Consider the following 21,726-nt stretch of genomic DNA (forward strand, 5'->3'; position numbering starts at 1 on the left):
CCATTTTGAGCTTGTAATCAAACCCACCAATGCTGATGCTCCAGATACTCAACTAGTCTAAAGAAGGCCAGTTTTATTGCTTCTTTAATCAGAACAACATTTTTCAGCTGTGCTAACATAATTGCAAAAGGGTTTTCTAATGATCAATTAGCCCTTTAAAATTATAAACTTGAATTCGCTAATGCTGATAATGGGCCTCTGTACACCTATGTAGATATTCCATAAAAAATCTGCCGTTTCCAGCTATAATAGTCATTTACAACATTAATAATGTCTACACTGTATTTCTGATCAATTTAATGTTATTTTAGTGGACAAAAAATATGATTTTCTTTCAAAAACAAGGACATTTCTAAGTGGCCCCAAACTTTTAAACAGTAGTATATTTGCCTCTCTATAGGCAAGTCAATACATTTTTCATGATATCTGGTAGATCCCTAGTAGAAAAATCCTAGCAGATTTTGGAACCAGTCTGGATTCTTGAATTGGAATCGCATATGATCCTATAAAAAGAAATCCTATAAGATAGAATCCAATAGAAAAATCTGATTTTGTAACCAGTCCTATTGAACTCCTACTGAATGATATGTCTGGGCAGCTCTGAGATGATGATTTGTGGTCTGAACTACTTATTGTTTTTGCATCAGGAGGTTGGAATACAACTTTCACATTTGAGATAATGTTTTTATTATGTGATGAAATGGATTGATGATAATGAAGAGTTGGTTGATTACCTTTGTAGAGCTCCATGTTTTGTTGCCAGATGTAAAAAAATAAATAAATAAAAAATGATAACAGACACATAAACTAAATCAATGAGTTTGATTAAGGACAGGGAATAGGAAGTGGACTTTAATTCATACTTCTTTAATATTTTACTACATAAACCTGATGGCTAGAAAATCACAAACTGTAGACTACAGGTGTGTTTAGTCTCATGGGAAGGGGAGGTGTTCCTGCATAGAAAGTGTGCCAGGAGGATGTACTGTCAATATTTACATTTGTTGGTGAACTACAATTTTTGTATTTGCAGGCATTTCCTTGCTGCATGCATTTGTATGTCTTTGAATGAGTTTGCACTGTTCAAATCGTCAAGCAAACTTTAGTCACAAATGATGCACTATGCATGCAGTTTTGCGGTATATCCTCACAAGTGATTACACATTGTATGGCTATACTTATCCCAGTATCCATGGCAACATCCCTCAACTTTCCATGGCAAGAGTATGGCAAGAGTATCTGGCAAAGTCATCAGTGATCTGTGGTAACACTGTTGCCATAACGACAGTGGGTGTGGCAGCGAAGGCAGTGAGAGGAAAAGCCCTTAGAAAAGGATCACTGCAGGACAGCACAGAGTTTCATGAAAGTGAAAGAAAGATCCTCAAAGACCAGCAGAAATTGCAGCAAACAAAAGCCCCACACACATCTTTCACATAAAGAGTCTGTTTTCACTGAACAGAAAATGCTCCCGTATGGGAGAGAGAAAGAGATTGTTTTAGCAAAACTGGAGTTAAAAACCCATTTTGCAGGCCATGTTCAAGCGGGCTCAGCGCTGTAGGACCATGCTTTTCCATTGATACACATGTTATTTATTTCCTTAACTTGAGGTTGGGGATGTGGTTAACCTTATGTCTCCAAACAGGATCTAAGAACCAGACAAATGGGTGAAAGTGCAGTAAGAAAAGGGTATGTGCAATTTTAGAGACGGGGTCGCATTTCAGCAGTTTGAAGTATGGTGCAGAGCAATTGCTTTACAATGGCCTTACAACTCTTAGGTCATGCACATGTATTGTCAGCGATGGCTACTTGAGTACCAACAATAAACATGACAATATTGAACAATAGTTTAACAACAGTCGAACAAAACATAAACACCATATTGACATCAATCTATTATGGTTGTGTTTGCACATTGAAAGTGGTCTGGGTTTTGCTTGGAACTGATATTTCACCACAGAGCATCTGATGTCCTCAATAAAGAAAAATGTTTGTGAAAGCACCACAACTGAATAAATCCTTTTATTCAACACCTATTTTGCTCATATTTATGGTAATGATATTCAATCTCCACCCCCTTATTCTAAAACAATTCATTGGATTAAAGCACTTATGACCTGAGGGAGTTGCACAAGTTCCACAACATACACAGACACACCCAGACCTAGACACACCCTTTCTGGGTCCTATGTGGGGGTCAAAGGTTGAGAGAGATATTTCTTACTGCCCTTTTACCCAGAGCTGACTGCATACAAAGCTTGAATGCCCACATGATCTCTCTGTAAAGTGGTCTGTATGTAAAACGACCACTTTACATGATTTCAAATTAGATAATTCTTCAGTAATCTCGGTTAGCCAGAAGTCAAATATGCTTGCGAAAGATTGTCATTTCCTCTTTAACTTCTGGCTGGAATGCCATTAACAATTGTGATTACCTTTGTGCAAAGGAAGGAAGTGAAGTCTCCTTCCTCACAAATGGAAACTCTCGGACAAACCCTTGGAAACCGTTTATCATCTGCACAATGGCTTGAAAATAACTGCACCAGTTTAAGCACTGCCTTCACCCAATCCCGATTCATCCAAATAATCAATGGCAAAAACGAAAAACTAGCAACTACAGCTGCTCGTAATCACATAATTCTACATGAGCCTTGACAGATTCTTGCCGTGTCATCTGTCCACGAGAATCAATCCCGAGAGATGAACTCTTCAGTAAGCCTGTAGCTAGGAGGTTATCTAATAGATACCAGCCTAAGACAACTGAGGTAAACACAGTTGATGAAGTAATCATCATAGTGTGCGCACTGCACGGGGAGGGACAGAGATTCTTCAGACTGTAGAAAAGGGATCCTCTGTGTTGTTCCCTGATGTACAGATTAGAAAGGAGTGGTCATAAATACTTCACTGACACTTTTGAGGCCAAATAAGGTGAAAGGTGATTAGAGCAGGTGAGAAATTGATTATTACAAACTGGGTGGTTAGAGCCCTGAATGCTGATTGGCTGACAGCCGTGGTATATCAGAACGTATACCATGGGTATGACAAATCATGTATTTTTACTGCTCTAATTACATTGATAACGAGTTTATAATAGCAATAAGGCACCTCGGGGGTTTGTGGTGTATGGCCAATATACCACTGCTAAGGGCTGTGTCCAGGCACTCCACGATCTGTCGTGCTAAGAACAGCCCTCAGCCGTTGTACATTGGCCATATTCCACACCCCCTCGTGCCTTATTGCTTAAGTAGAGCACGCTCTGATGCAAGTTTGGAATGAATAGGTCAACTGTTTTGAAAGCAATAGGGTCAACTGATAACCACATCCCATGCTAATCTGAAAAGGTAGTAAGTGCCCAAAAATAAATTCTAAGGTGCTTCAATGAATATATTTCAAGATTTGTATATGGCTCTTGCATTGACAACAGTGTGTCGATATTGTCACTCACATGCACATATTGTTCATGGTATGTAAAACGGTTTAACAGTCTGTGGACATTCCAGTCACACAGCTCACACACTTGGATCTATTTCAAGAGACTGAGGGAGTCCATAATGTATTTCTCAAGGTTTCCATGGCAATGACAAGGGCAAGGGCAAGGGATTCGTTGGCGGGAAGAGAGGGAATGGAGGGTTTGGCTCAAGGAGTCGTGACTCACTCTGAGACTGGAGAGGAAAGGTGAGGTGAGAGGGGAAACAGTGCCAAAGTATTGTGTATGATCACAAATGATTTATTACCACAAATGGTCACACCCAACAGAAACCTCTGTAAAAACAGTCAAATGCTAGCCTCTCTCTTGACATAACATACAGTGCCTTCGGAAAGTATTCAGACCCCTTGACTTTTTCCACATTTTGTTACCTGCCTACATGCCTTATTCTAAAATAAAAAATTTTAAAAAAATTAAAAATCCTAAGCAATCTACACAATACCCCATAATGACGAAGGGAAAACAGTTTTTAGAAATTTTGGAAACTTTACTTATTTCAAAATCAAATCAAATGTATTTATATAGCCTTTCTTACATCAGTTGATATCTCAAAGTGCTGTACAGAAACCCAGCCTAAAACCCCAAACAGCAAGCAATGCAGGTGTAGAAGCACGGTGGCTAGGAAAAACTCCCTAGAAAGGCCAAAACCTAGGAAAAAACCTAAAGAGGAACCAGGCTATGAGGGGTGGCCAGTCCTCTTCTGGCTATGCCAGGTGGAGATTAGAACAGAACATGGCCAAGATGTTCAAATGTTCATAAATGACCAGCATGGTCAAATAATAATAAGCACAGTAGTTGTCGAGGGTGCAGCAAGTCAGCACCTCAGGAGTAAATGTCAGTTGGCTTTTCATAGCCGATCATTAAGAGTATCTCTACCGCTCCTGCTATCTCTAGAGAGTTGAAAACAGCAGGTCTGGGACAGGTAGCACGCCCGGTGAACAGGCCAGGGTTCCATAGCCGCAGGCAGGCAGAACAGTTGAAACTGGAGGAGCAGCACGGCCAGGTGGACTGGGGACAGCAAGGAGTCATCATGCCAGGTATTCCTGAGGCATGGTCCTAGGGCTCAGGTCCTCCGAGAGAGAGAAAGAAAGAGAGAATTAGAGAGAGCATACTTAAATTCACACAGGACACCGGACAAGACAGGAGAAATACTCCAGATATAACAAACTGACCCTAGCCCCCCGACACATAAATTACTGCAGCATAAATACTGGAGACTGAGACCGGAGGGGTCAGGAGACACTGTGGCCCCATCCGATGATACCCCCGGACAGGGCCAAACAGGAAGGATATAACCCCACCCACTTTGCCAAAGCACAGCCCCCACAGCACTAGAGGGATATCTTCAACCACCAACTTACCATCCTGAGACAAGGCCGAGTATAGCCCACAAAGATCTCCACCACGGCACAACCCAAGGGGGGGCGCCAACCCAGACAGGAAGATCACATCAGTGACTCAACCCACTCAAGTGACGCACCCCTCCCAGGGACGGCATGGGATAGCACCAGTAGGCCAGTGACTCAGCCCTTGAAAATAGCGATAGAAGCAGAGAATCCCAGTGGAGAGAGGGGAACCGGCCAGGCAGAGACAGCAAGGGCGGTTTGCTGCTCCAGAGCCTTTCCGTTTACCTTCACACTCCTGGGCCAGACTACACTCAATCATATGACCCACTGAAGAGATGAGTCTTCAGTAAAGACTTAAAGGTTGAGACCGAGTCTGCGTCTCTCACATGGGTAGGCAGACCATTCTATAAAAATGAAGCTCTGCCTCCAGCTGTTTGCTTAAAAATTCTAGTGACCGTAGCGTACGTGTAGGTATGTACGGCAGGACCAAATCGGAAAGATAGGTGGGAGCAAGCCCATGTAATGCTTTGTAGGTTAGCAGTAAAACCTTGAAATCAGCCCTTGCTTTAACAGGAAGCCAGTGTAGGGAGACTAGCACTGGAGTAATATGATCAAATTTTTTGGTTCTAGTCAGGATTCTAGCAGCCGTATTTAGCACTAACTGAAGTTTATTTTGTGCTTTATCCCTGGTAGCCGGAAAGTAGAGCATTGCAGTAGTCTAACCTAGAAGTAACAAAAGCATGGATGAATTTTTCTGCATAATTTTTGGACAGAAAGTTTCTGATTTTTGCAATGTTACGTATATGGAAAAAAAGCTGTCCTTGAAATAGTCTTGATATGTTTGTCAAAAGAGAGATCAGGGTCCAGAGTAACGCCGAGGTCCTTCACAGTTATATTTGAGACGACTGTTCAACCATCAAGATTAATTGTCAGATTTAACAGATCTCTTTGTTTCTTGGGACCTAGAACAAGTATATCTGTTTTGTCCGAGTTTAAACATAGAAAGTTTGCAGCCATCCACTTCCTTATGTCTAAAACACAGGCTTCTAGCGAGGGCAATTTTGGGGCTTCACCATGTTTCATTGAAATATACAGCTGTGTGTCATCCGCATAGCAGTGAACATTATGTTTTTGAATGACATCCCCAAGAGGTAAAATATATAGTGAAAACAATAGTGGTCCTAAAACGGAACCTTGAGGAACACCGAAATTTACAGTTGATTTGTCAGAGGACAAACCATTCACAGAGACAAACTGATATCTTTCCGACAGATAAGATCTAAACCTGGCCAGAACTTGTCCATGTAGCCCAATTTGGGTTTCCAATCTCTCCAAAAGAATGTGGTGATCGATGGTATCAAAAGCAGCACTAAGGTCTAGGAGCACGAGGACAGATGCAGAGCTTCGGTCTGACGCCATTAAAAGGTAATTTACCACCTTCACAAGTGCAGTCTCAGTGCTATGATGGGGTCTAAAACCAGACTGAATAATTTCGTATACATTGTTTGTCTTCAGGAAGGCAGTGAGTTGCTGCGCAACAGCTTTTTAATTTTTTTTGAGAGGAATAGAAGATTTGATATAGGTCGATTAGTTTTTAAAATATTTTCTGGGATAAGGTTTGGCTTTTTCAAGAGAGGCTTTATTACTGCCACTTTTAGTGAGTTTGGTACACATCCGGTGGATAGAGAGCCATTTATTATGTTCAACATAGCAGGGCCAAGAACAGGAAGCAGCTCTTTCAGTAGTTTAGTTGGAATAGGGTCCAGTATGCAGCTTGAAGGTTTAGAGGCCATGATTATTTTCATAATTGTGTCAAGAGATATGGTACTAAAACACTTGAGTGTCTCTCTTGATCCTAGGTCCTGGCAGAGTTGTGCAGACTCAGGACAACTGTGGCTTTGGAGGAATACGCAGATTTACAGAGGAGTCCGTAATTTTCTTTCTAATGATCATGATCTTTTCCTCAAAGAAGTTCATGAATTTATTACTGCTGCAGTGAAAGCCATCCTCTCTTGGGGAATGCTGCTTTTTAGTTAGCTTTGCGACAGTATCAAAATAAATGTTGGATTGTTCTTATTTTCCTCAATTAAATTGGAAAAATAGGATGATCGACCAGCAGTGAGGGCTCATCGATACTGCACGGTACTGTCTTTCCAAGCTAGTCGGAAGACTTCCAGTTTGGTGTGGCGCCATTTTCGTTCCAATTTTCTGGAAACTTGCTTCAGAGCTCGGGTATTTTCTGTATTACCAGGGAGATAGTTTCTTATGACAAATGTTTTTAGTTTTTAGGGGTGCAACTGCATCTAGGGTATTGCGCAAGGTTAAATTGAGTTCCTCAGTTAGGTGGCTAACTGATTTTTGTCCTCTGACGTCCTTGGGTAGGCAGAGGGAGTCCGGAAGGGCATCAAGGAATCTTTGTGTTGTCTTGAGAATGTATAGCATGACTTTTGATGCTCCTTGGTTGAGGTCTGAGATGATTTGTTGCGATTGCAAACGTAATAAAATGGTGGTCCGATAGTCCAGGATTATGAGGAAAAAACATTAAGATCCACAACATTTATTCCATGGGACAAAACTAGATCCAGAGTATGACTGTGACAGTGACAAAACTGATGTTTTTGTTCAACAAAACCGAGTTGATGATGACTCCGAAATCCTTTTGGAGTGGGTCTGTGGACTTTTCCATGTGAATATTAAAATCACCAAAAATGTGAATATTATCTGCTAAGGACTACAAGGTTCGATAGGAATTCAGGGAACTCAGTGAGGAACGCTGTATATGGCCCAGGAGGCCATAGCTATAGCTATAAAAAGTGATTGGGTAGGCTGCATAGATTTCATGACTGGAAGCTCAAAAGATGAAAACGTAATTTTTTTTTTTGAAATTTGCTATCGTAAATGTTAGCAACACCTCCGCCTTTGCGGGATGCACGGGGGATATGGTCACTAGTGTAACCAGGAGGTGAGGCCTCATTAAACACAGTAAATTCATCAGGCTTAAGCCATGTTTCAGTCAGGCCAATCACATCAAGATTATGATCAGTGATTAGTTAATTGACTATAACTGCCTTTGAAGTGAGGGATCTAACATTAAGTAGCCCTATTTTGAGATGTGAGGTATCACAATCTCTTTCAATAATGGCAGGAATGGAAGAGGCTTTATCCTAGTGAGATTGCTAAGGCGAACACCGCCATGTTTAGTTTTGCCCAACCTAGGTCGAGGCACAGACACGGTCTCAATGGGGATAGCTGAGCTGACTACACTGACTGTGCTAGTGGCAGACTCCACTAAGCTGGCAGGCTGGCTAACAGCTAGGATGGAGTCCGTCACTCCTCAGCAGGCCAGGCTTGGTCCTGTTTGTGGGTGAGTCCCAGAAAGAGGGCCAATTTTCTACAAATTCTATATTTTGGGAGGGGCAGTTTTCAACCAGCGATTGAGTTGTGAGACTCTGCTGTAGAGCTCATCACTCCCCCTAACTGGGAGGGGGCCAGAGACAATTACTCGATGCTGACACATCGTTCTAGATGATTTACACGCTGAAGCTATTTTGCGCTTGGTGACCTCTGACTGTTTCATCCTAACATCGTTGGTGTCGACGTGGATAACAATATCTCTACACTCGCCAGTTTTAGCTTTAGCCAGCACCATCTTTAGATTAGCTTTAATGTCGGTAGCCCTGCCCCCTGGTAAACAGTGTATGATCGCTGGATGATTCGTTTTAAGTCTAATACTGCGGGTAATGGAGTCGCCAATGACTAGGGTTTTCAATTTGTCAGAGCTAATGGTGGGAAGCTTCGGCGTCCCAGACCCCGTAGCGGGAGGAGTGAAGGCTGGCCTTAGACTCAGACTTGCTGTTTAATGGGGAAAACCTGGTTGAAAGTTTTTGTCGGCTGAATGAGCGACACCGGTTGAGTATTCCTACAGCATTTCCCTCTAGAAGCCATGAGAAAGTTGTCTGGCTGCGGGAATCGTGCGAGGGGATTTATACTAACATTACTATCTGTACTTACTGGTGGCACAGACACTGTTTCATCCTTTCCTACACTGAAATTACCCTTGCCTAATGATTGCGTCTGAAGCCGGGCTTGCAGCACAGCTATCCTCGCCTTTATGGTAGAGTGACCAGACGGAAGCCACTCCTCAGTAAAAGGCACATGGCAGCTGGCTTGAAGTTTGCCAAAAGGTACCTAAAGACTCTCAGACCATGAGAAACTAAATTCTCTGGTCTGATGAAACCAAGATTGAACTCTTTGTCCTGAATGCCAAGTGTCACGTCTGTAGGAAACCAGGCACCATCTCTACGATGAAGCACGGTGGTGGTAGCATCATGCTGTGGGGATGTTTTTCAGAGGCAGGAACTGGAAGACTAGTCGGGATTGAGGCAAACATGAACGGAGCAAAGTACAGAGAGATCCTTGATGAAAACCTGCTCCAGAGTGCTCAGGACCTCAGACTGGGGGCGAAGGTCCACCTTCCAACAGGACAACGACCCTAAGCTCACAGCGAAGACAACACAGGAGTGGCTTTGCGACAAGTCTCTGAATGTCCTTGAGTGCACCAGCCAGAGCCCGGACTTGAACCTGATCGAACATCTCTGGATGACCTGAAAATAGCTGTGCAACAACGCTCCCCATCCAACCTGACAGAGCTTGAGAGGATCTGCAGAGAAGAATGGGAAAACCTCCCAAAATAAAGGTGTGCCAAGCTTGTAGCGTCATACCCAAGAAGACTTGATGCTGTCAAAGGTGCTTCAACAAAGAACTGAGTAAAGGGTCTGAATACTTATGCAAATGTGATATTTCAGTTTCTTATTTGTAATACATTTGCAAAAATGTCTAAAAAACTATTTTTGCTTTGTCATTATGGGGTATTGTGTGTAGATTGATGAGGGGAAAAAAACTATTTGATCAATTTTAGAATAAGGCTGTAACTTAACAAAATATGGAAAATATCAAGGGGTCTGTACTTTCCGAAAGCTCTGCATATGCTGATTGATGTTGTACAGCTCAATAATACTGGAATTCTCTTCCTGAAAAGATGACCCTACTCGTTATGGTAGGCCACACATATTGCTACTATAGCACTATACCTAGACCAAGGTCTATTTGCCTGCAACTTTTGTCAGTCTTCAGTAAATCACAACACAGTTAATGAACCATCATCATCTCATCACCATGATATTCTGACATGGTTTTCCGTGACATGTTGCCTCAGACAAAGATAATGCATGCAGCCTCAGGCCTTACTCCATACTACTACAAGTCCCATTGGGGGAATTTGAATGAGAACCTAGCCGGTTGGTGCGGTTGTCCCAGTTTCCATTTTTTTACTGGTTGTGCTGAGAGATTACTATTGCTGATTGAGAACATGATGGTTCAGAAAGGTATTATTTAACTAATAGTAAAGCGTCTATGAGGTCAATTAATTTTAAAAAACGGTGTTTTTGATATGATATCAGGACATGGCCTATTGGCAGCAGTAATTCATACAAGTTCATTCATGTATGCAACCAGGTAATGAAACAAAGAGCAATAGTTCAGCTTGGCAACTTCATTCTATGAGATTTACTGACAAGCTTCTGAATCCTTGTCATGTGTCAAATTTGACTATTCAAAGCTAAAATTGAAGTCGGAGGTTTACATACACCTTAGCCAACTACATTTAAACTCCTTTTTTCACAATTTCTGACTTTTAATCCTAGAAAAAAGGACCTGTCTTAGGTCAGTTAGGATCACAACTTTATTTTAAGAATGTGAAATGTCAGAATAATAGTAGAGAGAATTATTTATTTCAGCTTTTATTTCTTTCATCACATTCCCCATCGGTCAGAAGTTTACCAACCCTTAATTAGTATTTGGTAGCATTGCCTTTAAATTGTTTAACTTGGGTCAAACGTTTCGGGTAGCCTTCTACAAGCTTCCCAGAATGAGTTGGGTGAATTTTGGCCCATTCCTTCTGACAGAGCTGGTGTAACTGAATCAGGTTTGTAAGCCTCCTTGCTTGCACATGCTTTTTCAGTTCTGACTAAAAAAAAATTCTATAGGATTGAGAACAGGGCTTTGTGATGTCCACTCCAATACCTTGACTTTCTTGTTTTGCCACAACTTTGGAAGTATGCTTGGGGACATTGGCCATTAATTTTCATACCCCATGATGCCATCTATTTTGTGAAGTACACCAGTTCCTCCTGCAGCAAAGCACCCCCACAACATGATGCTGCCACCCCCGTGCTTCACTGTTCGGATGGTGTTCTTTGCCTTGCAAGCCTCCCCTTTTTCTTCCAAACATAACGATGGCCCTTATGGCCAAACAGTTCTATTTGTATTTCTCCAAAAAGTACAATCTTTGTCCCCATGTGCAGTTGCAAACCGTAGTCTTGCTGAGTGGCCTTTCACGTTATGTCGATATTGAACTTGTTTTACTGTGGATAGAGATACTTTTGTACCTGTTTCCTCCAGCATCTCCACAAGGTCCTTTACTGATGTTCTGGGATTGATTTTCACTTTTCATACCAAAGTACGTTAATCTCTAGGAGACAGAACGCGTCTCCTTCCTGAGCGGTATGACGGCTGTGTGGTCCCATGGTGTTTATACTTGCGTACTATTGTTTGAACAGATGAACGTGGTACCTTCAGGCCTTTGGAAATTGCTCCCAAGGACGAATCAGAATTGTGGAGGTCTACAATTATTTTCTGAGGTCTTGGCTGATTTCTTTTGATTTTCCCATGATGTCAAGCAAAGAGGCACAGAGTTTGAAGGTAGGCCTTGAACTACATCACATATGTCAGAGTCAAGGCCCGCGGGCCACATCCGGCCCGCAAGAAGGTTTTTTACGGCCCCTGGGATGATCTTGATTTATTATTAGAACCGGCCCGCAGCAAGCCGGCAGCCCGCAGATCTTTTACACGCACCAATACTACATTTCCCACAATGCAAAGGTGACGCACCGAGCAGTAGGCTGCTTCATTTCAATATTTATTGGCACAGCAGTCGTCAGCATCACAGTAAAATTAACTTTCAGATACCCATCAAAAATGGCAAAACGGAAGGTGGATACTGAGAACCGGGGGTTTCAAACAAGGTGGGAGTCGGAGTATATGTTCACGAAGGTAGCTGGAAAACCTGTGTGTCTTCTGTGTGGAGAAAGTGTGGCGGTACTGAAAGAGTATAATCTGAGACGACATTATGAAACGAAACACGCGGACAAAAACAAGAATATGGACATGGAACAAAGGCTACAAAAGGCAGAGGAATTAAAACGAGGCCTCAAATCTCGACAGGCTCTGTTCAAAAAAGCCAAATCACAAGGCCAGGCTGCTGTCAAGGCCAGTTTTATTTTGGCAGAAGAGATCGCTAAATCAGCCCGGCCATTTACGGAGGGGGATTTCATCAAAAACTGCATGATTAAAGTTTGTGACGAAGTTTGCCCAGAAAAAAGGCAACTCTTTTTAAATGTGAGTCTGAGCAGAAACACCATTGCCGAGAGAGTAGACCAGTTGTCCATCAATCTAAAAGAGCAGCTTGTGAAAAAGGGAAAAGATTTTATTGCATATTCCTTGGCTGTGGATGAGAGCACCGACATTTCTGACATTGCCCAGTTGTCAATTTTCATCCGCGGAGTGGACTCCAACCTAAGCGTGACAGAGGAGTTTTTGGCTTTACGTCCTATGCATGGCACAACTACGGGGCATGATTTGTATGAAGAGGTGTCAAGATGTGTAAATGAGATGGAGCTGCCTTGGGAAAAACTCGTGGGTTTGACAACCGACGGAGCACCTGCGATGTGTGGACACAGGAGCGGACTGGTGGCGAAGATACGGGAAAAGATGCAAGAGGAAAACGCGACAGGTGAGCTGACAGCTTATCATTGTATCATACACCAGGAAGCGTTGTGCGGTAAAGCCTTGAAAATGGAGCATGTAATGAGCATCATCACGCGCACAGTTAACTTTATCAGAGCCAAAGGTTTGAATCACCGCCAGTTCAAGGCATTTCTGACGGAGTTAGAAACGGAGCATGGTGATTTGCCTTATCACACAGAGGTGCGATGGCTAAGCCAGGGAAAGGTGCTTCAAAGATGTTTCGAGCTTCGTGAGGAGATTTGTCTGTTCTTGGACAGCAAAGGGAAAGACACAACACAACTCCGAGACGAAATGTTTCTGTGTGAAATGGCTTTTCTGTGTGACATTACGAGTCATCTGAATGCAATAAACTTGCAGCTGCAGGGTCGGGATCGTGTCATCTCTGATATGTACAGTACAGTGAAGGCATTTAAAACCAAACTGACTCTGTGGGAGACGCAGATGCGGAAAGAAAATTTGAGCCACTTTCCCAGCTGCCAGACCATGAAAGAGAAGCTCTCTACCAGTGCGTTCCCGAGCACACAGTTGGCTGATAAAATAGGTATGCTTGCCGCTGACTTTCGACGCCGATTTGCTGACTTTGAAGCACAAAAAAGCAGGTTGGAACTGCTCGGTAACCCATTTGCTGTTGACGTGGAAAGCTCACCACCAAACCTCCAAATGGAGTTGATTGACCTCCAATGCAATGATGCACTGAGGGCAAAATATGCGGCAGTGGGTGCTGCGGAGTTCGCCCGTTTCCTCCCCGGCACAATGCCCCAGCTGCGCATCCAGGCTGCTCAAACGTTGTCTATGTTTGGCAGCACATACCTGTGTGAACAACTGTTTTCTTTGATGAACCTGAACAAAACATCACACAGAAGTCGACTTACTGCTGAACACCTCCACTCAATTCTGAGGATTTCTTCAGCTCAGAGCCTTACCCCGAACATTGATGAACTTGTGGAAAAGATGGGACACCACCAAGTATCACCCTCAACCTCAAACAAGTGAACATTACTGTGCAATCACATATTTAGAGTTTTTACTCAGTTCAAGTTTAAAAGTTAAAATTTAATATTTGTTTTCACTGCATGTTACTTCTCCTTAAACAAAGTGTTGTTTTTGATTAATAGATTTTTGCACTTTATTTTTTTGTATTTCAATCCAATTATATTTTAAAAATATTTCAGTTGAGTGGATGATAGAAAATTGCTATTATTGTTTTTTCTTTGAAGTAAATTTAGCCCACTTTTGCTAAAATAGAAAATATAGTCTACTGATGGTGCCTTGAATACCGGTTTCTTTCATTTAATGTTCATGTTATGGGGATATTTATATAAAGGAAATTTGTCTTTTGTGTCTGTTGAAAATTAAAGATTACTGACAGAGCCATAAGAAAATATTGCTTTATTTATCTGATCATATTGTAATATATTTGTTAGGTTTTCAGTAGGTTCAATTAGGTTCACTAGACTATATGCGTCATTTAAAAAATTTTCAATGAACATTCGAACAGTCCGGCCCTCGTCTTGTAGCTGATTTTTTTATTTGGCCCTCCGTCCATTTGACTTTGACACCCCTGAACTACATCCACAGGTACTCCTCCAATTGACTTGAATGATGTCAATTAGCCTATCAGAATCTTCTAAAGCCATGACATCATTCTCTGGAATTTTCCAAGCTGTTTAAAGGCACAGTCAACTTAGTGTATGTAAACTTCTGACCCACTCGAATTGTGAAACAGTGAATTATAAGTTAAATAATCTGTTTGTTAACAATTGTTGGAAAAATGACTGACTTCTAACCGACTTGCCAAAACTATAGCTTGTTGACAAGAAATGTGTGGAGTGGTTGAAAAACGAGTTTTAATGACTCCATCCTAAGTGTATGTAAACTTCCGACTTCAACTGTATGCTGAGAGGTGACACTGTTCAACTACATGACAATTTGAATAAGCTGAGGGAGTGCTAAAAAAAAAGGTAAAACAAAGTTCATATGAGGCTGATTAACTTCATGACATTCAACATTCATTTCAGATATCTCTAACAGATAAATATATTAAAAAGGGTTCATAAGTCAGTTGATACACTTACTTATAGATCATTATAAATCTGTAGAAAATGGTTAGTAAGACATTGGTTGAAATTGTGTGGTTGAAGTTTTGATGCTTGGCAAATAGTGTGATAGTAAGAAATATTTGTTTATTATTGATTCTTAAACTAAACTAATGATTAACAATCTACTTATAAAGCCTAGAAACCCTTACATTAATGTAAAGTGCTACCATCCAAACTTAAGTACCATAATATCTGAACAACATAAATAGATCAGAAAGTTTAGCAAGGAGCTGGGTAAGGACTGACATAAGGCCTCAGATCTGTTTACACAATAGCCTGCTGAGGACATACTGCTCTCTTATTTCACCACAGATGTCACATTCTAACAGTTATTCTAATGCCCCAGCCCCTATGCCGTACCTCCATCACGGAAAAAAACACCCCAAAATACCTACAAAATTGTGTTTTTCCTAACAGGCTCCAAAACCCAGGTTATGGTTTCGTGGGCTTGTGTTAGAAACTAAAAGTGTTCTGTTACACTGCACAACTCCTCCCTCTCCTACCATTCACCCAGAGGCCTGGCCAATGAGAGTTAGCCATTGGCCCCTCCCACCAGGGAGGCTCTTAAAACCAGTGCTGTAACTAATTCTCTGTCTATCCACTCAGGTCTCCCCAGTACTCAAGACAAGCCGCCTGCCATTCTATCTCCCCCTTATTGTCCTGCACTCACCAACCACGATGTCGGTCAGGAAAACCACCAGCTACACCGTCAAGTCCTCTTCCTCCGGGGCAGCCCCTCGCAGCTTTAGCAGCATGTCCTACTCTGGACCTAGCCAGGGGGTCTCTCGCCAGAGCTATAGCGCCCGCAGCTCCTATGGAGGGGCCAACAGAGGCATGGGAGGTGGGTTCGGGGCCGGTGGTGGAGGCGGCAGCTACATTTCCAGCTCCTCTGCCTATGGAGGTGGCATGGGCCTGGGGATGGGGATGGGGATGGGTGGCATCTCTCATGCCCCCATCACTGCTGTCCAAGTGAACAAGAGCCTGCTTGCCCCCCTTAACCTGGACATCGACCCCAACATCCAGATCGTCCGCACCCATGAGAAAGAACAGATCAAGGGCCTCAACAACCGCTTTGCCTCTTTCATTGATAAGGTCAGTCCTGGTAACCTGTCTGTCTGTCTTTCTGTACCTATGAAGATGTCTGACAATGTAGTTTGCCTGGAGCTTGTAAACTGCCAGAAATTTTAAAAGGGAAGTAGAGACAGTCATGTACTGTGGGGTTTTATGAATCTATCTCTATTAGCCATTCGAATGCTGAGGTGTCTGTTGTGTAATGAATGTGGAACAGTGGAGAAGATACATAGAAAAGTCCACGTTGTGTAATGCTGGTACACGCCGTTAGAGCTCTGTTACATTATGTTAGGTTGATTACACGCACAAGCAAACTCATGACTTTGGAAAAGGGAAGGAAATGTAGAAAAGTCTGATATTGAATAAAGCACAGATACAGTCAAACTAACTAAGTGTGATCATTTTCCCTGGGTTCTCAAGATTTCACATCTAATGGTTTGCAGTAATTGTCCTTTTATAGTGATGAATAACAAAAGTGCAGCAGGGTGGGGTGGGGGAGAGAGTTTCTACAGAAGGGTGTGTCTGTCTCTGGTTAGAGTATAGCTCATAGCTAGTGATCTGGTTTACTTTGGGAATGGCTACCCTGACCCTGCAGAGGGGTGTATGTGATCCGCCCCTACCCTGGATGACATGACAAAAAAGGCCATACACCTGAAGCACAGACAGGAGCATTTGGTCATCACCATCATTGCTATGCTTACATACATTTCACATTCCTAACAAGTCTTGGAACAATGGAGTGAAATTCATTGATAGGGTAGCTTATACCGATAGATGGAGGGCAACATCTGAACACGGTCAAACATCAATAGATAACATTTACAAGTGATAGCAATGTTTGCTTTCATTCGTGCCTGGGGGGTGTTTTCTTTATGAGTTGTCTACTGGCCTATCAGTTTTCTACTGTCCCACGTGTAGGCTGCTCCAGCGGGTTAATATTTTATAAGGGCAGCTGGTTTCATGTTCTAGCTAACACTAGTGGATTGATTACATAAAAAGGAGCAAAACTAATCAGAAAGAGATTTCACCTCTGCATGTTTCCAAAGAAACGAAATAAAAATGTGCAAATAGACTCTCTTTTCTTATCGTGATAACAATTCCCTTTTATACTTATTTCTAAGTATTGACTCTTATCCAATACCAGTTGACACAGCCATTTTAGGAGAATTCCTGATCTCACCTGAGGCTCATTCATCAGCAATGTCCACTGACAGCCATCTATCTATTTTCTCACCCTATTGTTAGCGAGCCAACATGTCAGCCTGCATGCTCTCCCCTTCCCCCATTAACACCTACCTGTATACTACAGTCAAATATTTACATTCTAGCCATTTGGATGAAGCCCCGCCTATATCTTTGTCCTGTTCCTCTCCATTCTCCACTTCCCGACCTTGCCCTTTTATTAAAACAGGAAAACATGAAGGAAGCCTAATTCACCAGCTCTTTCCATCTGCCCCCTCTGCCTCCTGTCAGGATGCACGTCATAGCTTCCTTGGAAAAACAGCTTGCTAGGTCTATCCTGAAAACAGAGTCAGCTGTCCGTACATGTTCCAAACACTAATTGAAGCAATAAACACCCTAATTTAACGAGGATGACATGATAGTAATGGATGAGTCATGTTAGCCCACCATCAATGTTCCTAATGTCCTTTTATTCAAAAATGTGATTATTCTCTTTATTCTTTCATATAAAACAGAAAAAGTCCCAAAGGCAACAATATAATATGATAAACTTGTGATCAGTGTGCCTATCAAATGCATAAACATCTACCCCCTCTCTCTACACATAGGTACGCTTCCTGGAACAGCAGAACAAAATGCTGGAGACCAAGTGGGGTCTCCTCCAGGGACAGACCACCACCCGCTCCAACATTGATGCCATGTTTGAGGCCTACATCGCCAACCTGCGCAGACAGCTGGACAGCCTGGGTAACGACAAGATGAGGCTGGAGGCTGACCTGCACAACATGCAGGGTCTGGTCGAGGACTTCAAGAACAAGTGAGTAAGACTTGAAGAAGAAGTGACTACAAATGTTACTCCTTTTTCCATAGCAGACCCTCTGTCCCAGTGCATAGCACCACTGTAGAGATAAGGTCATGGAACGCATGTTAGTAAAGGGAGTTTCATGGAGTATTTGATTTAATCAGTAATACAGGACACACCAGTAATAGGACATTTCAGTACTATGGATGGACAACACCCAACTGCAGTCCATTGTTTTCACATGTCTGGAGGTGAAAATCATTTAGATGACAGAGCTGGATGTCTTTCAGCTTCATGTCACACACTTGCATCATGGCGCACACATCAGTGTGTCAGTCCTGACAGACTGCTTATGTGCTCATATAATTTATGTCCTCAGGAGAAAAAGCACAAAGTAAAGAAACACCACACAAGTTTGGCATGGAGTCAAGATACCACAGTAGAAAACAATTCCCAGACGCATGTTTGTTGTGGATGTAGCACTTATGCCCCCTAGTGTGAAAATGGTACATTATCTATGTAAAGAAAATCACAATAGCCCAGCAGCATACCACCCTGCATACCACTGCTGGCTTACTTCTGAAGCTAAGCAGGGTTGGTCCTGGTCAGTCCCTGGATGGGAGACCAGATAATGCTGGAAGTGGTGTTGGAGGGCCAGTAGGAGGCACTCTTTCCTCTGGTCTAAAAAATATCCCAATTCCCAGGACAGTGTTTGAGGGAAACTGGGGGTTGTTAAATGGGTCTCCTGACTCTCTGGGGTCATTAAAGATCCCATGGCACTTATCGTAAGAGTAGGGGTTTTAACCTCGGTGACCTGGCTAAATTCCCAATCTGGCACTCAAACCATCACGGTCAACTAATAATCCAGTTTACAATTGGCTCATTCATCCCCCTCCTCTCCCCTGTAGCTATTCCACAGGTCGTTGCTGTAAATAAGAATGATACATGTTTTTTAAAAACACATAATAAATAGTTACAATATAATTATGACATAGAAATATATAAAGTAATCTTGAATATATGAATATCAGAAAAAGCTAACAATTGCTCTGTATCTTCTCAGGTATGAAGATGAGATCAACAAGCGTACAGAGTGTGAAAATGACTTTGTGCTCATTAAGAAGGTTAGTAACTTAAGTTTGGATCCCATTCGTTTTTCTGTCATTCACTTATTGTCATCTTGCCATTTTACTAACATATTGATTGTGAATTATCCACTCAGGACGTGGATGAGGCGTACATGAACAAAGTTGAGCTGGAGGCTAAGCTGGAGAGCCTGACCGATGAAATTAACTTCCTGAGGCAGATCTATGAGGAGGTACGGCACTGAGCTCATCGCTTAGCTACTTCAGTTGTTAATAAGACACTCATTCCTTATAACCAGTTGTGTTGTTGGCGGCTTCTAACAACTGCTCTGATGTATTTGCGTATGGTTTATTTATTCACTGAGTTATGGCATACGGATCTGCTTGGTATCTGGACTTTGACGTCAAACTGATGGACTCAGTCTGGGTGGGTTTTTATCTCTGGGGAAGGCAGACGTCTGAAAGCCTTGTCTGCAATAGGCCAAGTGTTTAATGGTCTCTCTCTTTTCTCTCTCTCTCCTTCTCCCTCTTTCCAGGAGCTGCGTGAGCTTCAGTGCCAGATTAAGGACACCTCAGTGGTGGTGGAGATGGACAACAGCCGTAACCTGGACATGGATGCCATCGTGGCGGAAGTGCGCGCCCAGTATGAGGACGTCGCCAACAAGAGCCGGGCCGAGGCGGAGACATGGTACAAGAGCAAGGTACAGTAATGGGCTTAAATATATATTTGGCCTCTTGATTATGTTCAGGGCTGCTAATAGCCTTTCAGTACACTGTATGCGGTTCAAAGGAACATAAGTTGATGTCACATGGTTCTTCCACACTAACCATGTATTACCAACAAACCATCCACTTTCTCCTCTGTTGGATGTTTAGTATGAGGAGATGCAGACATCTGCCACCAGATATGGGGATGACCTGAGATCCACCAAGACAGAGATCTCCGACCTGAACCGTATGATCCAGAGGCTGCAGTCTGAGATTGACTCCGTCAAGGGACAGGTACACAATAAAGAATCTCTGTGCTAAGAATTAAATTGGTGGCATGTAGACCTACATGATATTGACAGAATAGGGTATTTTTCAACGGAATTATCAATTTGATAATAAGCAGAAGTAGCGACATGCTGCGTCTTTGTCTTCTGTTAGCGTGCCAACCTGGAGAACCAGATCGCCGAGGCTGAGGAGCGCGGGGAGATGGCAGTGAAGGATGCCAAGCTCCGCATCAGAGACCTGGAGGATGCCCTACAGAGAGCCAAGCAGGACATGGCCCGCCAGATCAGGGAATACCAGGACCTGATGAACGTCAAACTGGCCCTGGACATTGAGATCGCCACCTACAGGAAACTGCTGGAAGGAGAGGAGGACAGGTGAGCCTTTTGACAAACATGGAAATGGGAAACATCAATTTGAAAGTACAGTGTAATCTTAATATAAGATAATGGACATTTATTACCAAAAACAAACATTTTCAAAATGGTCTTCTTTTCACCACCAGGCTAGCAACTGGTATCAAGTCCATCAACATAACCAAACAGAGCTGTAAGTACCTGCTTTCTTCAAATAAAACCCTGTGTTTTCTCCTTATGTGTTGTGGTGCATTCATAACATCTTGATATTCATATTTAGCCAGCCCCTACTCACCTGTTGTCTCTCTCTGTGTCACCTTACAGCTAGCTACAACTCCTTCCCCTCTGAGAGTGTTAACAGCAGCTACACTAGCGGCTACTCCAGTGGCTTCTCCGGCGGATACGGTGGTGGATACGGCAGTGGATACGGCGGTGGCAGCAGCTACAGCTCTGGTAGCGGCTATGGCGGCGGCAGCCGCTACGGCGGCGGCAGCGGCACCAGCGTCACCACTCAGAACAAGAAGAGTGTTGTCATCAAGATGATCGAGACCAAGGATGGCAAAGTTGTTTCCGAGTCCTCTGAAGTGGTCGATGATTGAGCGGCTGGATAATGCCCCCTTCTCTACTCTCTTGCTCACCATTCCACTACAGTGTAACAATTCAAGTCAAAGGTAAACAATGCTACATGAGAAGAAATATAAATGTGGCTGTTTAGCAATAAACATTTTTAATCCAACCAAAGATTTGAAAGGGACCAAATAATATTTTTCTTGTTCATACTGTATGTCTTTCGCCTTTTCTAATTCTGTACTAAAACAAAATGCCTGCAGTTTGCTACACCACAAGTCAATAAGCAAAACCATAAGTTGCAACTTGTAGTACATTCTGTCCAAACCTATGCAACCATGTTAACTGTATAGAGGGCCATTCTCTGAGTTCAGTTGCATGAAAAGGATGATAACGTTGTGTTCATGAGTAGTGTTGCTCAGAGTGTGTGAATGTAACAGTGCAGCAGCCGTGTTCTTGGTCAACTAGTCTAAAATGTCTGCTAGGCTTAAGTAGAAAGAAGTGCATGTCTTCCCTGTCGTGTTCTATTGGACCCCAAAGAAGCTGCCCACAGTGTACTGTTGCCTGAGGTGCTGTTTTTGCTACCAAACAATTAAATGTGTTTACTGAAAACTGCTTGGATTGTCTGAGTTTTTCATCTTGATTCTGTATGCATATAGGTAGCCTAGTGGTTAGAGCATTGGATTTGTAACCGAAAGGTTACAAGATCAAATCCCTGAGCTGACAAGGTAAAAATCTGTCTTTCTGCCCCTAAACAAGGCAGTTAACCCACTATTCCTAGTCCATCATTGACAATAAGAATGTGTTCTTAACCTGACTTGCCTAGTTAAATAAAAACATTTTTTTCATTGTGAATTCCAACATGGCAGCCATGATTG

At 42.6% G+C, this 21,726-nt stretch overlaps 1 protein-coding gene across 1 annotated transcript; it reads left to right on the forward strand.

Annotated features, from left to right (window-relative positions):
• The first annotated feature begins 15,367 nt into the window (after nt 1-15,367).
• Nucleotides 15,368-21,460, forward strand: LOC139368359 (keratin, type II cytoskeletal 8-like). Its single transcript, XM_071107135.1, has 9 exons — nt 15,368-15,884; nt 17,654-17,862; nt 18,911-18,971; nt 19,070-19,165; nt 19,469-19,633; nt 19,809-19,934; nt 20,082-20,302; nt 20,431-20,474; nt 20,606-21,460. The coding sequence occupies exons 1-9, from the start codon at nt 15,471-15,473 to the stop codon at nt 20,878-20,880; spliced, it is 1,611 nt and encodes a 536-aa protein (XP_070963236.1). The 5' UTR covers nt 15,368-15,470; the 3' UTR covers nt 20,881-21,460.
• The last annotated feature ends 266 nt before the right edge of the window (nt 21,461-21,726 follow it).

The sequence above is a fragment of the Oncorhynchus clarkii genome, chromosome 16 (genome assembly GCF_045791955.1).
Source record: "Oncorhynchus clarkii lewisi isolate Uvic-CL-2024 chromosome 16, UVic_Ocla_1.0, whole genome shotgun sequence".
NCBI lineage: Eukaryota > Metazoa > Chordata > Actinopteri > Salmoniformes > Salmonidae > Oncorhynchus > Oncorhynchus clarkii.